Raw genomic sequence first — 17,262 nt, 5'->3', positions numbered from 1 at the left:
CTGTCAACCATGTCCATCCATCCCTTCTCACGGGCTGCAGCCTCGTGCCACTTCCAAATCTGTACCTCCAGTTTCTGGTCTCCATTTTTGGCCCTAATATGTGAATATCCCATATAATTACATATGCCTTATAAAATTACGAAGGACTTAAATGCTTTTACTGACTTCTAATTCAGAATTCACAAGAAATACGCAAGAAGTTACATAGTAATATGTACATCCCTAGGTGTACTAGTTGTTTTCTACTCCATAAGCAGATGGTTAGTCCAAAGCCAGTCTTCATTTAAAAGAAAAAAATTAGCTTACTACACAGAATTTTTGCTGACAGTTAAGTAAAATATTAAAAGGGCTAGGAGGCCATGAGAATCACACTGTTCATCTGTATTTACATCTTTGATCTAGTTTTTTTTTTTTCCTTAAGTGGGAAATATAATCACAGGTATGGTATGTATTTAAAAAGGATGGGCTTTGAAGCTCCAACTTCTAATAAAGTCAGATCTAAAAATGCTAACTTTTTTTTTATAACCAATGTTTGTAGCTTCACTATTCTGATGAATCACTGATTCACACTTTAAGAAGAGCTTTATAAATTTAAGGTTTATGCAAGGAAGCTATTTAACCTCCTTCTGTAGTAGTCTCATACTATTCCCTAGACAAAGTGGAAAGCAAGCCCTAATTATAGAAAGCTTTAAGAGAAACTATATAGAACATTTCTGGTCACTTGGTTTCACCTTTTATCCCATCCACTTCAAGTGACCAATTGTGAAAGGGCTCTACCAAGACACCCTTCTTGCTTTTCTCATACTCCACAGCTTCTCTACTGACTACGTGGGGAAAGACCGTGGCACTCACATCGCTAACAGCAAAATGCTCCCCCCGTCTCTTCCTTTTCCTACATTCCAAGGTTCTGCGATACTTCACTCACCTACTTGGGCACTCCCAAACTAACCAACTTAACATTCCCAGCTTGCCGCTTCTGTTCCCAGATCACCTCTCCGCCAAACACTTGTACTGAAAAGGAAGCCTTTCTTTCAGGCTCTCCTTCCCCGGTAAGCCATTTTTAAGACAAAGTCCATATAATAAGTAGATTAAACAGCATTAAGGAACTTGGATTTTCAAAGTGCTTAAGTGTACCTGCTACTTCAGTTTTCAAGTAAAACTTTGAATGATTTATCTTTCTTCATTAGACAAGTAATAGAGGTAAACTTCAGCGATACTGTGGGTCTTAAGGTAATCAATTTCTTTGGTTTCCCAGTGCATATAAATGTTTACACTACAAGTGTGCGATAATAGCATTATGTCTAAAGACAACGCACGTAACCTTAACTTAAAAATATTTTATTGCTGGGCACCTGGGTGGCTCAGTCATTAAGCATCTGCCTTCAGCTCAGGTCATGATCCTGGAGTGCCAGGATAGAGTCCCACATTGGGCTCCCTGTTCAGCAGGCAGTCTACTTCTCCCTCTGACCCTCATTCTGCTTGTGCTCTCAAAATCTTTTTAAAAAATGTATATATATTTTATTACTAAAAGATGCTAACCATCAAGTGAGCTTTCAGCAAGTCCTAATAATCACTGATAACAGTTCACCCCAACAAATATAATGAAACAGCTTGAAATATTCCAAGAATTACCAAAAATGTGACAGAGTGAGCAAATGCTGGAAAAATGGCATCAAGAGACTTGCTCAGTGCAGGACTGTCACAAATGTTGTATTTGTAAAAACAGCATCTGCAAAGGACAATAAAGCAAAGCAGCATAAAATACGCCTGTACTGAATACTAACTTTAAAAAACGTCACTTAATCTGTAAATTATTCTTAGTCTAAACATCCCATTTCATTTCATGAATGCTGGAAAAATGGTAGAGAGCACTAGCTCTAAAACCACTCAGGGCTACCACTTATTAGCTCCCCCCTTAGTCAAATTAAACTACTTGGCCTATCTCAGTTTTATATATATTCAGTAGGGAAAATAACAGTACCTACCCTATAGATTACAAATCATCCCACATGGTTTTTAGTTGCATATACTAGAATTGTCTTCTGACTGAACAGAAACCATGGAAATCATCTCTTGTTCTTAGATGCTTACTAAAACTCCTCTTAAGATTAATATGCTATATTGCTTGGTTAGCCCTGAAACCAAAGAATCACAAGCAGAATCCAGAGACAAAATTTAATATATGCACACAGTTTTATATATAATGCAGCATCACACCATGTAGGGCATTTACTCTTATTTTATACATTCAGATATGTTTGAAACACTTCTTAAGGCTACAAAACAGAACATAGAAAAATAAACAGGAATATATTCAACACTTACAAAAAGTGATATGATAAAGAATATAAAGTACTATTTTCCTTTCAACACTTCAAAAGATATGTATATATACTTTTTTTTTTTTACAAGTAACATCACAAATGATCACATCTTCACATGCTTTTAAGTATTATTTGTACTCAGTGTAAGGCTATTATCATTTTTCATACATAAATTTTCTTCTAGCTCTGTAACAATGCAATTTTTAATCCATTCAAGTAAATTCAACCCCAAAGTTGCTGTTTCCCAGCATTAAGACATGCACCCACCCCTCTTCTAAGATTTTTCTAAAACTTACATCTCAGGGGGGAAAAAAATTCCCAGTTAGAGGGAAATCCCAATTAGTGGGAAAGTAAATGGCTGATACTAGTAGCAAAACCTTAGTTCTTTGAAACTGACATACTGGAACTGAGCCATTACTAAGATTTTAAACAAAAACACAATAGCATTTAGACATTAAATAGGAAGCAAAATACAGTAAACAGAAATTGTGTAGCCAAATATGCATTCTCTTCAGCTACACTAAAATGGACCTTGCTTAGTACCCATAAGTGAAAGACTAAGGTTACCTCATCTAAAACCAAAGGTAAAATAAATGAGGCATAAATAAATATTGCTAGTTTCTAGGATGGCTGAATGTTTTCTAAACCAGAAATGGTTAGAAAGGAACTTTATTGCACCAAGTCAATCATAAGCAAGTTTGCAGTTCACAGGCATTTTAATTCAACCTTGAGTCACAAAGGAAACACACTGCAAGAATATACATAGTTTGCATCAATAAGCTGTTATCAACATCGTGGTTTGGGAAGACCTACTCCTGCCAGGTCAAGACAGGGTCTGAATTTAGGTCAGCCATGAAAATGAACATACGGGTTAACAGGAAACAAGATGAGGACTGTGCAGATGCTAGCGTCCTACTGCCAATGAGTACATGGAACAAGAGCCGCAGATGTAACTGAGAGGAAACTAGACTTGAAGAGAAATGCACACGATACTAAAAGGGAAGGGACAGGGACCAAGTTCAGCAAAAACAACTAACAAAAATGAACAGGTGAGCTTTGGTCGTTCTTAACATCTGTGTTCTTCAAAATGTGTGTAATCTTATTACAGTGAATTTCCATAATTTCTAACTCAAAAGACAAATGATTCTCACTTCTAAGCTTCTGTTTTTCTCTTATATAGGAACATCATATCTCATGTCAACATACCTTATGACTCAGTTAAAATGAAGGAGGACAAAAGCTTGCTCGGCCCTAGTTTGACCTCAGCATAAGGCAAAATCCCCTGCACTAATAATACATTTAAAACAAAACTAAAGGAAAAAAAAAATTAAACTGACCTTCATGCAAAGACTAATAATTTCAAAACTAATTATCAAAAGTCAGAGTTCTTTTATTCCAGAGGTCACTGCGTAAAGTATAATCTGCTAACGTTCTCTTTCAGCACTGTTTCCATCATGTCCTGGAGGTAAGATTTGGGAAACAGGAAGCAAATCCGTATTTCCTGCAGGAACTAGAGAGTATTCCGCTACTCAACTGAGGTAAGACAGAGCGACAGTGAAGAAATGAACAGTATTCTTCCCTACCCACGTTTTAGACATTTCCAGAAGAAAGAGAGATTCCAATCTCAGTCAATAAAATGAAAGACACTGGAAAGAGCAATTTTTTTCGGACTCCTGAGATCAAACTTCTATTGAACTTTTAAATCTGATCATTGTATCTAAATGTGTTTTCATAAAAATTATCAGATAAGCTAATGTGACATTAAAAAGCATTAGCTGAAAGTGGAGGGACCCTATGCAATCTTCTCATTCCATTAACAACTGTTGATGTTAACTAAGAAAAAAAAAATGGCTTCAGCAGTACCTTCCCCAATTGTTCTCGCTTAGAAGGTGACAAAAGAAACTTCTTTCAACAAGTACCCTCAAATTTTTTTTCTACACAACCATCCATCTTTACAAATTTTTACCTAGCACCATCATAATAAAATGTTATCTTTCAAAGTGCTCTCTAAAATCCTATGTTACAAAACATCTAAATGCTAATCACTTCTAAATCAGCAGTTACACAGACATTAGTAATTAAAACAACACAGAGGTAAATAACCATTATTACAGTACAATGGAGATTCAACTGAGCCTAGCTGGCATCCAAACATTCCTGTGGGTAATCAAAGAACCCAGAAAACTCATCTGCTTCAGTTTGTCAAATTCAAGTGAATTGTATTTGCCTTTAAAAAACAAAATCTATTTTTGGCTAGGTATATTACACATGGCATGCAAAGAGAAATTACTACATTATTTTGCATAGCACTCAAACTTCCTGATCAAAAGAGAACATAAGAAAAAGGGTAGATTTTTCACATCGGTATGTACAAATAAGAACCATAAGCTACAGTTATTTTTATAGAGTAACACAGAGGCATGAATACTGTGTTGCTTCAGAGTTAAATCTCCAACTGAGAGTGCAACATGCAAAGGGAATTTCTGTGAATACTGCAAAGACGGAAAAGAAGCAGGATCAGAAGAGCTAGATTACCGAAAGGGTAAACAAGCCATAAACTGCAAAGCAACCTGTTTCTAGCAGCATCCTCTAGAAAAGAACTAGAAATCACAATCATCCTGTTTTTGTACAATAGTTCCAGGCGAGTGACAAGTTGAACATGCAAATGTAAAGTGATACACATAACCAATGGTGCAAAGAGAAAAACAAAACACAGTAACTCCATAGAAACCTGTCAAGCTAAAAATTTTTAACATTTCTTCTCAAAATATTTAAATCTGTCAGTGCATTAGTGTTAAAGTGGCATTAAAAAACTTCTGCAGTTTTAACAGATGCAGATTATTTTCAAAATGCATAGCATCTACATTTCTTTCAAGTAGGCACCATGATATTTACACCAGTGCTAGGAATTCTTGGTGGAAACAGCCATTTCATTAGATTTCCTATTATTTCTTAAACGTCTTGTCTTGTATGCGATCTCAAGTTCAACAAATACTCACCAAAATTCAAAAATATACCCTATGAATATTAAAAGAACTATATACAACATTTCTAAGACACAGGTTAATAGGCTGCCTTATGTGTAATATTAAAGAGAAGACATTATTCAAGTTTGACAGATATTGAGATGAAAGGCCTTTGGGTTGGAAGCATTTCAAAAGACAACAGTGTTTTAGGCTAAGAATTATTTGAGCCCAGTTTATGACTAAGGCATTGCATAATAAAATATATGTTTCTATTTGGTGCAATGTTATGTTTTGGAATCTATAGTGTGTCAAATGGTATTTTTCTTGTCACCTTTAGTAAACACTATAAAGCACACATTTCCAACATTTAAAATTAAACTTATATAAGGAAAAAAACCAAACACTAAATCTAAGTTTTATATTAAGCTGTTTATAAAAAATACTTTAACAAACTTATTTTCTACTTTTTATGGGGGCAGTTACCTGATAAACAGATTGTGAACAAAGAAAAATGGCAATGCCAGGAATTCACTTGCCCCTTGAACACATATCCAAAATCTGTTGTCCAGGATGGGAGTGAGGGTCAAGGGGGAGGGGAGGAGATAGTTCAAATTTGGGTTTTTATTTTAATGTATTTTCTTAAAGCCTTCAGAAACATTCCACCTAAGAAGAGGTTTCTGCTCTAAAATACCACAGCAACAACCATCAAGTGTTTTGCCCGCGATGGCCATCTCCCATCCCCGATCTCCTCCTATCCCCGCGGTAAGGCCGTCCTCGGGCATTTCGATGGTACTGATATCCTTCCTCTCGGCTTCTGCTTGGCTGCCCTTTCCAGGACTCCTCACCTCTTGCATGCTGATATCCTCCTCTACCAGAAGAGCCCCAATCACTTTTGTACTTCCTGCCTCCGTAAGTCTGATTATAAAACTGCTTGGATCGACCGCTTCTCAGAATATTAGACACTTCGTTTTCATCTTCCGAACTCTCTTCTTTTGGTCTTTGCACTCTGCTCTCTACAGAGTTGGCCCCACTGACCACATCAGCAGCAGTCTTAGGATCTTTGACTTTTTCTGATTTTTCTTTCAGACTTGGAATGGTCCTTTTAGGCTCAAGTTCAACAGGCACAGTTTCTCGCTCTCTATTTAGAATCTGAGTGGGAAGATGGGCCTTTTCCTCTACTACAGGAGGGATGGAAGCCAATGCCATATCTGCCTTGGGTGTCTGGGACGCCTGCTCTGCCCGGCCTTCATGCTTACTCACACTTGCTTCAGGGAGAGAATGTGCACCTTCACCTCTGGCCTCCTGAAATTCATCCACTGTGGAAACTGAACCACATTCCTTAGACAGATCCAGATTTTCCAGGGGCAGATCCAATTCTTTCTCATCAGAGGACAAAACAATATTCTGCCGCATTACTGGATTTTCTATAAATCCCTGGAAAGGGTACCCATACCAAACGTGAGGAAAGAAAGGAGGTGCAATGGGAACTGGGCCTAAGAATGGATTCGGTCCAAAGGACGGTTGCGGGAACATGTTCTTGCCACCTAGTGACTCTTCGTATTCAGCATGAAGAAGCTGCCCAGGGTTTTCAGATTCAAGATCAGCCTGGTAAGACAACGGTCCTTGACTTTCAGACGCCTGAGATGGAGGGATAACCAGAGGTGAAGAAAATGTTGGTGGTCCAATCTCTGCCTGTGGCATCTGACCATTAACACTGGCCTCAGTCTGCATAGGAAAGTGTGCATCGGTACAGGTACAATCACTTTCATTCTGAGCAGAAGGAGCTTCCTGGAACCAAGGATTTGGAGGATACACAGGGACAGAGACTTTTGGGTACATCCTGCAGGCTGCCAGGTAGGCCTGGTGCAAAGGGTACAGATAAGAATGTGGGGCCCACATAGGACAACTATATGCCTAAAAGACACAAAAAACAGTTACATTAGCAAAAGAGGGGGAAGGGGAAGAAGTTCAGATGAGTGCTTCAAGTTCCCCGTACCTGACAAGACCGTATCATCACTGTGATATGTAACATGAAAAGGAATTACAAAATTAAGTCACTGCTCTAAGATTCCATTCTTTTTTCCTATCCTGAAACCAACCAAAGGTCCTGGTATTAAGGTGACAGGAGACAATATGATGAACTCACACAATGATTATCAGGATCACTAATCCCATCCTTTGGATATAACTGCATGGAAACAATTCTGGATGATACAGGTCCCAGAAACAACCACCATCAAGCACTTGAGCCTCCAGCTTTGAATAAATATCTCAACCACTGGCTCTCTAGCTTAACCTGCATTCGTGTTCTGGCTCTACCACTAACTCATTATGTGACCCCATGTCAACTAGTTAATTGGTCTGGACCTTTCTGCTCTACCAGAAAAACAATGGTATAGAAGTAGATGATCCCAATGTCAGGCCTCTACAGGTTCAGGAGCCCTAAGAGCATTCCAACTGCACAGACGAAAGTTAGACCTCCAGGGCTGCCTGGGTGGCTCAGGTCATGATCCCAGAGTCCCAGGAATAAGCCTCGTGTCAGGCTCCCTGTTCAGCAGGAAGCCTGCTTCTCTCTCCCACTCTCCCCTGCTTGTGTTCCCTCTCTTGCTGTGTGTCAAATAAATAAATAAAATCTTTAAAAAAATAAGATAAAAAATAAAGTTAGACCTCCAGTCAGAATGGAAATACTGAAAATAAAGCAAATCTTACCCCCTACAAAGGGCCAGCTAAACTCCAAACATAAAGAAAAATTTACCAGTTAACTGGCAAATTAACCAACTGGCTAAAGTCAACATTAACTAGTTAAATATAAAACAAACAATGAGTACTGTAGACAATAAAATTAGCCGAGTGACCTTTGCTGAAATGACCAGTAGACTACAGTAGGGCACTTCGCTTCATATTTTAATGGTCTAAAACCCATAGAAATTAATCCAAAACAGGAGATAATCCACCACTGACAAGGACATAGGCTGACCACTTCCCAAAGGATACCTCTGCTCTGCTAGTGAACACACCACCTTCCACTGGAGAACTCTCCTAAGTTCTTTCCTTTGATCCTCTCAATAAATGAGGCACATGGAAGAATATTATCCACATAACACAAATGAAAAACGCTAGGCTGATACACTAAATGACTTGCCCAGGGATATACAGCTAAAAAAGTGATGGAACAGAATTTCAAACCCAGATCTTTCACAGAATTCCTCAATGAAGGCCTTTTCACCAGGATGCCCAGGGGACAGGGACTATTTCCTGAATATACTCACAAGGTTAACCATTGCCAGTTAAAAGGAAAAGCAGGCAAATACTGGAGCCTCAACCACCACTAAAAAGAAACTGTATAGTACTGAAAAATCCTAGTTCTTAAAATGTGATTTGGTAAACCTTAGGTTATTCACTGACAAGAGTTAAGATATAAATATTGACAATTTAAAACAGTATTAACTTAAAGATAACTTTAAAATGATAAAATATAAATACCTTTACACCAAGATTGAAGAAGAATCGAAGAATGTTCTTATCTAAAAATAAATAACATAATAATCACTCACTAAAATTATACATTCAAAAAGGTTCCCCTGCGGGGCACCTGGGTGGCTCAGTGGGTTAAGCCGCTGCCTTCGGCTCAGGTCATGATCTCAGGGTCCTGGGATCGAGTCCCGCATCGGGCTCTCTGCTCAGCAGGGAGCCTGCTTCTCTCTCTCTCTCTCTCTCTCTCTGCCTGCCTCTCCGTCTACTTGTGATCTCTGTCAAATAAATAAATAAAATCTTTAAAAAAAAAAAAAAAGGTTCCCCTGCCCCACTATCCTTAAACAATATATAGCTCTAAACACAATTTTGCCTACTGAAATGTTTTCTGTAGCCGGTGATATAAAACATAGACTAAAAACTGTAATATAACCAAAACCAAGCTGTTACTATTGGGGAATTCCAGGCTCAAGAGGCTTTCTCTATGCTAATATCTAAGTCCGAAAATGGCTTAAACTGAGATTTTTATCTGATTAAAATTAATTTTGTGTGAAGGAAACTCAGGTGTTCATCATATTTTTTAACTCTGTGGGGTTTAAAAAATTATGAAATAAAAATGTTGGGGCTTATGGGTAAAATCAACATACACCTAACTTATTAGTAACAAAAGATTAGTAGGTATTCATTTGACATTAACCAGTTATCCACAGACTCAAGCATCAAACCACTAACAAAATTAGCCACAAAAATCCAGGTAAAGAGCATATAGTCACGGCACACTCTTCAATTTTTCTACAGCTAGGAAACTTTGCAAACTGAAATTCTTTAAGAAAAAAAAAAAAAACAAAAGCAAATTTAAAAAAAAATTCTTAAAAAATATATATTGTTGGGTGTCTGGGTGGTTTAGTCATTAAGCATCTGCATTCAGCTCAGGTCAGGATCCTAGTATCCTGGGATCGAGCCCCACATCGGGCTCCTTGCTCAGCGGAAAGTCTACTTCTCCCCCTCCCACTCCCTCTGCTTATGTTCCCTCTCTCATTGTGTCTGTCTAATAATAATATCTTTAAAAATATATATATGTACATATAGTTATGTAATTCTTTTCTTGAATGAACAAAAGTAGTTTCAAAACCCAGTCCAGTGACGAGAAAACTCAGTAATGTTTAGGTTACCTACTTAGTGACATCATTAAGATTTAATTCAAAATGGTTTTAGGCTGTGTTGGGGGGAAAAAAAAAAAAAAAAAAAAAAAAGACACAAGGGAGGGACAGTTACTAAACAGAGAAAAAATATATTCTAATCAAACAAAAGCTGAAGCAAGAAAGTAAATGACAGCCAAATCTCTTTTCTTCTCGAAGTCAGTCCTTCGGCTTACTCAGTAATATAACCTCTGACTTCTATTCACATTTCTCCCTGAAACCCCATCAGTACTTGATAAATAAAATCAAGCGGAACTTAGAGAAGGATCTCACCTTTAGGCAGGTCCTCCCCAGTGTGACACAGTGAATAAGGTGGTGCAATGGCTCGATCTCCCTTTTCGTTGTAAGGAAACCCAGGGTAGAGTGGGTCTTGGTAAAGGCTCAATGTCTGAGGCAAAGGCATCAAGGGCTGGTTAACTGCCTGTATTGACACAGGAACTGGGGAGGGTGTTAAATGAGCTTGGGACACAGCAGAATCAGGTCCAGTGGTCAGAGTCTGTGTCACTGACAAAACAGGAATTTGAGCAGGGACACCTACAAAAGAGAGAAAGGAAGCACAAACTATAAAAAGGTGAAACTATTTCTCCTCACAAATGTAAGGTTTCATTAAGCTAAGAGGTAAAAAATAAATAAATAAAAAAAATAAAAAATGCTGTACAATTGCTATAGCTGATAAAACACTATATAAAAGAACCTAAAGAAGTACTTTTTATATCACTAAGAACCTTCTTAGACACATAAGGAGGAAACGAGCCCAGGAAACAAGCTTTGAGTCATTGTCGTCTTCTTTTTTTTTTTTTTTTAAAGATTTTATTTATTTATTTGACAGAGATCACAGGCAGGCAGAGAGGCAGGCAGAGAGAGAGAGAGAGGAAGAAGCAGGCTCCCCGCTGAGCAGAGAGCCCAATGTGGGGCTCGATCCCAGGACCCCGGGACCACGACCCGAGCCGAAGGCAGCGGCTTTAACCCACTGAGCCACCCAGGCGCCCGAGTCATTGTCTTCTAATCATAGCTCTTACAAACATGAGCAAGACAGAGCCAGGCAAAAGGTCCAAAGGCTGAGGCAGGGGGAGGTATACAAAGCCAGTCGATGGGAAATGCAAACTGTGGTGTCAGTGCTGGGCGACAAAAGCAACCAATGAGACAACCAGCTCAAACATCTTGCTCCTGAGATTCTGGAGGGCATATCTCAAATGAATTCCAAACTAAACTGGCCCTCTCACACTGGAAGCAGAGCAGAGGATCACAAAAAAACCTGTGAGGCTCCGCACAACTAACCCTGCTCTGAGTTCAAGCTATGAAGAATTTGAAATCCCTGGGGCGACTGGCTGGCTCAGTCTCAGTCGGTAATAGAGCATGCAATTCTTGATCTTTGGGTTGGGAGTTCAAATCCATGCTGGGTGTAGAGGTTACTTTAAAAAGTAAAATAAAACATTAAATAATAATAATAATAATAATAATTTTAAAAAAGAACTTGAAGTCACTGACTTGGAAGGCTTTTGTTGGTTGATTCAAGGAATTTTTTAATTCTTATCTAACCTGTTGGTCCAAAAGTTGTAGGTTCACTTGGCCAGGCTGGCACAGTGGCTGGTAAAGAAGGCACCGCAGGAGTAAGATGTACCTCTGGAGAAACTAGAAGGGGAGCTGGATTTGACAAAGACACGTGCTCTGCTGGCTTCTTCGGGGGGGTTGGGGGGGGGTGGAAAAAGACAAGAATTCATTTTGCTTAACACTAATTTTAACACCAAATATATCCTCAGTCGCCTTTTACATAACCATAGTTTCTACATAAACGTTCTTTCTGATCCTAGAAATGGAAGAAAAACAGTAGCTAAAAATTCCACACAAACAAATTTGATCCTAACCAGGGATTACCTACTAAGTCACAGAAGACAGTGGAAGAGATAAAAACAAACTCTAAAACAACCTGAACATTATGCTTTTAAGGAAAGAATGCAAAAGCCACTGAAATCATTTTGAAATTCATGAGTTATTTTCAATTGCTCCTCACACAAAGACATACCCTAAACTGCTCTCCAAATGACATGAAGGATGTTAACTGAAAGGCAAGGAAAGACTAAGAACTGTACTCCTATATTAGACAGAGAACCAAAACATGTAAGAGAACTCAGGTTCCTTCTTCATTATATCTGTAAATTGATGGTACTGATTTCTAAGTGTCTATTTTTCTAACCTCTAAAATCATTCCCTCCCTTCTACAAAATGATTGTTAAAGATTCAAACAACTCTAAAGTTTCAAAATAAAGCAGAAATTTGTAATTTCCCTTCAAGCCAACCCAACCCACCACAAAGATAACACAAGATACCAAATACAAACTTATTCGAGATCAATTCAGAAGTATGGCTTCCAGGTCCAAAAAATGGCGTTATAAAAATTAACATTCCACAGAAGCACCTGGCTGGCTCAGTCAGTAGAGCATGAGGTGTTGATGTCAGGGTTCTGAGCATGAGACCCACACTGGGTTTAGGATTACTTAGAAACAACAAAAAATCCACAGAAACTGAAAACATTCTAGATTAAATACACAACAAAAAGATTACAGATTAATCACAACCACACCCAAATTATGAAGCTACTTCCCATTTTGTTTTTAGATGATCGTTTAAAAACATAAGAAACCCAGAGAATGAAGCATTAGATGTCAAATATAACAATGCACTTACTTGCTCTACAGGTGGGCACTCTAATTTCTTTGACTTTGATGGTGACGAAACTCTTGCACATTTATCATCACTAACATTCTTTGGAAACAAAAAAAAAAAATGAAATTTTATATTTCAAAGACCACATTCTAGGCAGCACCTGGGTGGCTCAGTGGGTTAAGCCTCTGCCTTCAGCTCATGTCATGATCTCAGGGTCCTGGGATCAAGCCCCGCATCGGGCTCTCTGCTCAGCAGGGAGCCTGCTTCCCCCTCTCTCTAGCTGCTGTTCTACTTACTTGTGATCTCTGTCAAATAAATAAATAAAATCTTAAAAAAAAACCAAAACCCACATTCTAGAATAATCAAGGTTGCCTATAGAGTGGTATACGTAGTTGCCTATACACCCTACCTGTACCTGACTGAACCCTCTCATGACTAAGTATTTTTTCAATTATATCTGGTCTTCAACAGGTAAGTTGGCCTGCACATCTTGATCATCCCAAACTGCTGGGCAGTTTTTACTAGGAATGTGGTTTCAAAAATCTTCAAAAATCTCAATCTACTATAGAATAATGGAAAGTAAAAGCTACTTTCCACTGATTCAGATAGGTCATCATGAAGAAACAGGTTATAATTTGTGAGTGAATTCTCAAATACCATCATCTTTTCCCACTTTTCTGCTTTTCTACTTCTGTAATACTTGGTTATGAAATGATGAAATCATCTCCAGCTTCTCCTTCTTCCTGCTATTTTATCATGTTTAGGGAGGGAGGGAGATATAATTATTATTTAAAACATTTACCTCCAGTGTGCTTGGCTCAGGTTTTTTATCCAAATGAATATGCCCGTGAACAGAGTCTGTAACAGATTAAGATTAAAAAAAAAAAAAAAAACAGTATCAGCCACTAGATAGGTCTGAGGCTGGAACAACAAAATATGAAGACAAAGGCTAAAGTACTATTTGAACTGTGTTTAGTCAATGAAAAATGTAGTTTTCAGGGTAACATTTAACATGCTTTTAGCCTGAGTCAATGCTTCTCTGCAAGTGAGATATGTGCCTGTTACACTACTTAATGATTTAGAAAGGGTTCTTTCCCAGCCTATGACTTTAAACCAGACACAGAGCTCTAGCATCTGCTTTCAAATGCTGAAATAACATACCTTTATCTTTCCGTTCTTCGGTATCCATTCTCCGCCTGCTTCCTTTTCTGTCACTTACGTGTGATGATTTTCTCTGGACACCTGGGTTGCTACTCTGAGAAGTTGACTGACTGACTGACGAGCTCTTAAAATGAACAAAAATCCAATACTTTGTTTTAAAGATCTACCCACAAATGTATGAACAAAAGTCTTATAATTCATCTTTTCATACATCTGATTAAAAGTATTAAAATTCATAGCCTGATGTCTTTATACTTCCAAAACTATAAAAAATTGGACATAGGGTTCCTGTTTAATTATATAGTCTATAGCAATATGCTTATTAATAAGTCAAAAATATTAGGCAATCAGACCTTTAGCCTAAATTAGTAGAGTGACTTCTTCATACCCCTTCTTCAGGAAGCCACCCTGACCAAACCTTCACCTTCCAACTTATTATTACACTTGTGTTCTTTGCACCAAGAACAGCACCCTTCACACAAATCTTCAAAAGCCCATTATAGGGCCAGACCTTTGTGATGGAAAAAATACCCAAGGTCAAATTAGCAGATACAGTGTACTAGGATTCTTCTCACTGAAATGCTGACCATCAGCAAATCCTTAAGCTCTGCATGAGATCTAACCTTCTAACTGGTGAAACAAAGGGACAAAGTCAGGTTTCTAAGTTAAACTATCTCTAAAAGTCCTTTCCTTCTCTAGCTCTCTATGAGTTGCACACAGCTGAGAATAAGAACTCAGCCCTCTGTGACAGGAATTTTCTAGAAGACAAACCTAAGTCACTATAAAGTCCAAGACAGGTCTAAAAATGGTGAATGTGATGACCCATTTTAACCATCAAAAAATCTCAATTTATTCACACATTACACTAGTGGTATTTTTACCATTCACTACCACTTTTACCATTCACATACACTAGTTATATTTTATAATAACAACAACAAAAGGACAAAAAGCTAGGATACAAGTGTAAATGATTTGTACTTTTTTATTATCTAAACATTATGTTACGGGAAAATAACATCTATCACATAGAGACAAATTTACTTAGCATAATGCACATGGATTTGGGCACATCTTCCAATAATTCATAAGCTCCAAGCTCTGTGGCCAGACTGAACTACTACTCCAGATCAGTGGTTTCAACTGAACATCTCACACCTCTAAAGGATTCCACAGAGGTGAGAGGACAGAGAATTGAGTATATAGTGCTTTAATTTAGTTTTATACTGGTATACCTGGTAGCATTACATTTTGCTTAATCCACTGTTAAGAAAAAGTGTCCACCACTCTGAATCACGTGGTACTTGGTACACTTACCAATATTTGAAAGATCACAGGCACAGGGGCCCTCAGTGCCCCAAACTGAGTTAGTTGCCTCATTTTACATGAGAATCGTTTTCCCTTCTGACTCCCCCCATAGAATTAAGAGACCCAAGGGTAGAGACCATTTCTTTCATCAGAGAAGTATCCATCATAGCCCGCCATCTGACACACAGAGCAAGGGCAAAGCCACAGGATTACATGGATTACCACCTCTGACAGCAAACATCCTGAATGACAATTCTTTCTATATCTATTAACTGGGTCCTGGTGGGTTTAGTAAAGGACACTAAAAAGAGTTTCCTGATTTTATAGATGTATCTTGTTTACTGAATATGAACCTCTATTGCATAACTTTAGCTAACAAAATATATGTATTTTTTTTGGCTCAAGAGAAAATACTAAACTAGTAAGCTAACCAATTTACTTGCCTCAACTCTGCCAATAAGTAATATCTTCAAACCTCATCGTCCTCATGAAAAACGTGAAAATGAGGGGCAACTACATGATCTTTAAAGTACCTTTCAGCTTAAAAATTACCAGTCTAGGGATGCCTGGGTGGCTCAGTGGGTTAAGCTGCTGCCTTCAGCTCAGGTCATGATCCCAGGGTCCTGGGATCGAGTCCCACATCAGGCTCCTTGCTCAGCAGGGAGCCTGCTTCTCTCTCTGCCTCTGCCTGCTGCTCTGCCTGCTTGTGTTCTCCCTCCCTCTCTCTCTCTCGCTCTGACAAATAAATAAATAAATAAATAAAATCTTAAAAAAAAAAAAATTACCAGTCTATCATTAGAAACTATAGTTTATTATAAACACTGTATTAAGGAAAGGTTTGTGAACAACATTCAAAACCTCTTCTTATACATACGGAAAGGGCTGGGAAAGCCTGTTCATCTCTGTTCTGAATCTCATAGAGTAAACGAGATTCTTCTATAGCTTGCTTCTCTCTGCGTTCTTCTGGGGAGAGGCCAAAATAGTTAGATTCTCGACTCGTGTGATCAAAATCCTCAGCTCTCTCACGATCAGGTTTTCTGTCAAATAAAACATTCTCGTCATGAAAAAAAAAAAAAAGACAAAATGTATGGAGTACCTAAAATAAAAGAACTTTTTTTTTTGCAATACAAATATTTGACTAATTTAGCTGCACTGTGACATTATAGAACTTTTGGTGGCCTGACTAATACATGTTTAGTAAATGGAAGATCCTATAGCTTATGGCAATATGACAGAGTCAAGACTAATAGGGGAAGACAAGAAAAAAAGAAGAAAAGGAAAATATAACTCACTTTCAAGTGGTACAGAAATAACTGAGATGTTTTTCCTTTTCATTAGAGCAGAAACTTAAGTACTATATATATTCTTTATGCCATAGTCCAATACTGTCATAAAACTCACTTTCAAAAGAAAAGTTATTAGTTTAGATCTCAAGAGCACTCTCATTTTCTGTACACTTCAGGGCAACATTCAAAGCAGACAGTGCTGCTTTTTGATGATACCACCGAGAGAGACAGAAAGCTAGAAAGAATAAAAATTAAAATACGCCAGACTAAATAAGAACTGCAGATAAGTCTGCCATCATCATCTCAATATAATTTTGGTTTGAGAAGGATGACAAGAAATTCATGAATAGTTTACTAGCCTATACCAAAACCCTAATGTGCTTATATGGCTTGTAACTATTATAGGCAGTATGAATAATACTTCTATAATGTCTAACAGTTCCACAACAGTGGAAAATGAAAATCCAAAACGTACAGAAAAAATACCTGGTCACAATACCAGACGTGACACGGGGCCACCTAGGTGGCAGAGTCAGTTAAGCATTAGATTCTTGATTTTGGCTCAGGTCATGATCTCAGGGTCGTGAGATCAAGCCAGAGGCAGGCTCCAAGTTTAATGGGAAATCTGCCTGAGATTCTCTCCTCCCTCTGCCCCACAGCCCACAAAGCTAAATAAATAAGTCTTTTTAAAAATAAACAAGTGAGGATACAATGATACCATCTGATTTTTTTTTTTTAACCTCCAAAATAAAGAATAGCCACTTCATGTCCTAATGTAGTCCCACTTAAAATCACACCCTAATTCCAACAGGGCAGATGTCAACCCCAGTTGGGAAAAAAAAGGGAGAGGAGCAAATCTGGACCCTCACAATCTTAGACCAGT

The 17,262-nt window shown here is 38.1% G+C and overlaps 1 protein-coding gene across 2 annotated transcripts in view; it reads right to left on the bottom strand.

The window, feature by feature from the left end:
• Window positions 1-2,161: 2,161 nt before the first annotated feature.
• LOC111154210 (OTU deubiquitinase 4) overlaps window positions 2,162-17,262 on the bottom strand; it is a 45,734-nt gene continuing 30,633 nt past the window's right edge. For both annotated transcript variants that reach the window (XM_022513670.1, XM_022513680.1), the window contains exons 14-21: window positions 15,968-16,130; window positions 13,786-13,909; window positions 13,427-13,482; window positions 12,646-12,723; window positions 11,500-11,638; window positions 10,234-10,494; window positions 8,774-8,814; window positions 2,162-7,204 (exon numbers count right to left, since the gene is read on the bottom strand). In XM_022513670.1, the coding sequence (XP_022369378.1) occupies window positions 5,996-7,204; window positions 8,774-8,814; window positions 10,234-10,494; window positions 11,500-11,638; window positions 12,646-12,723; window positions 13,427-13,482; window positions 13,786-13,909; window positions 15,968-16,130 (2,071 nt within the window). In that variant the 3' untranslated portion in view covers window positions 2,162-5,995. The remainder of the gene's footprint in view (window positions 7,205-8,773; window positions 8,815-10,233; window positions 10,495-11,499; window positions 11,639-12,645; window positions 12,724-13,426; window positions 13,483-13,785; window positions 13,910-15,967; window positions 16,131-17,262) is intronic.

The sequence above is a fragment of the Enhydra lutris genome, unplaced genomic scaffold (genome assembly GCF_002288905.1).
Source record: "Enhydra lutris kenyoni isolate GAN:26980312 unplaced genomic scaffold, ASM228890v2 scaffoldscaffold3, whole genome shotgun sequence".
NCBI classification, from domain to species: Eukaryota; Metazoa; Chordata; class Mammalia; order Carnivora; family Mustelidae; genus Enhydra; species Enhydra lutris.
The sequence above is the reverse complement of the archived record's forward strand: the minus strand, read 5'-3'. Positions and strand labels throughout refer to the sequence as shown.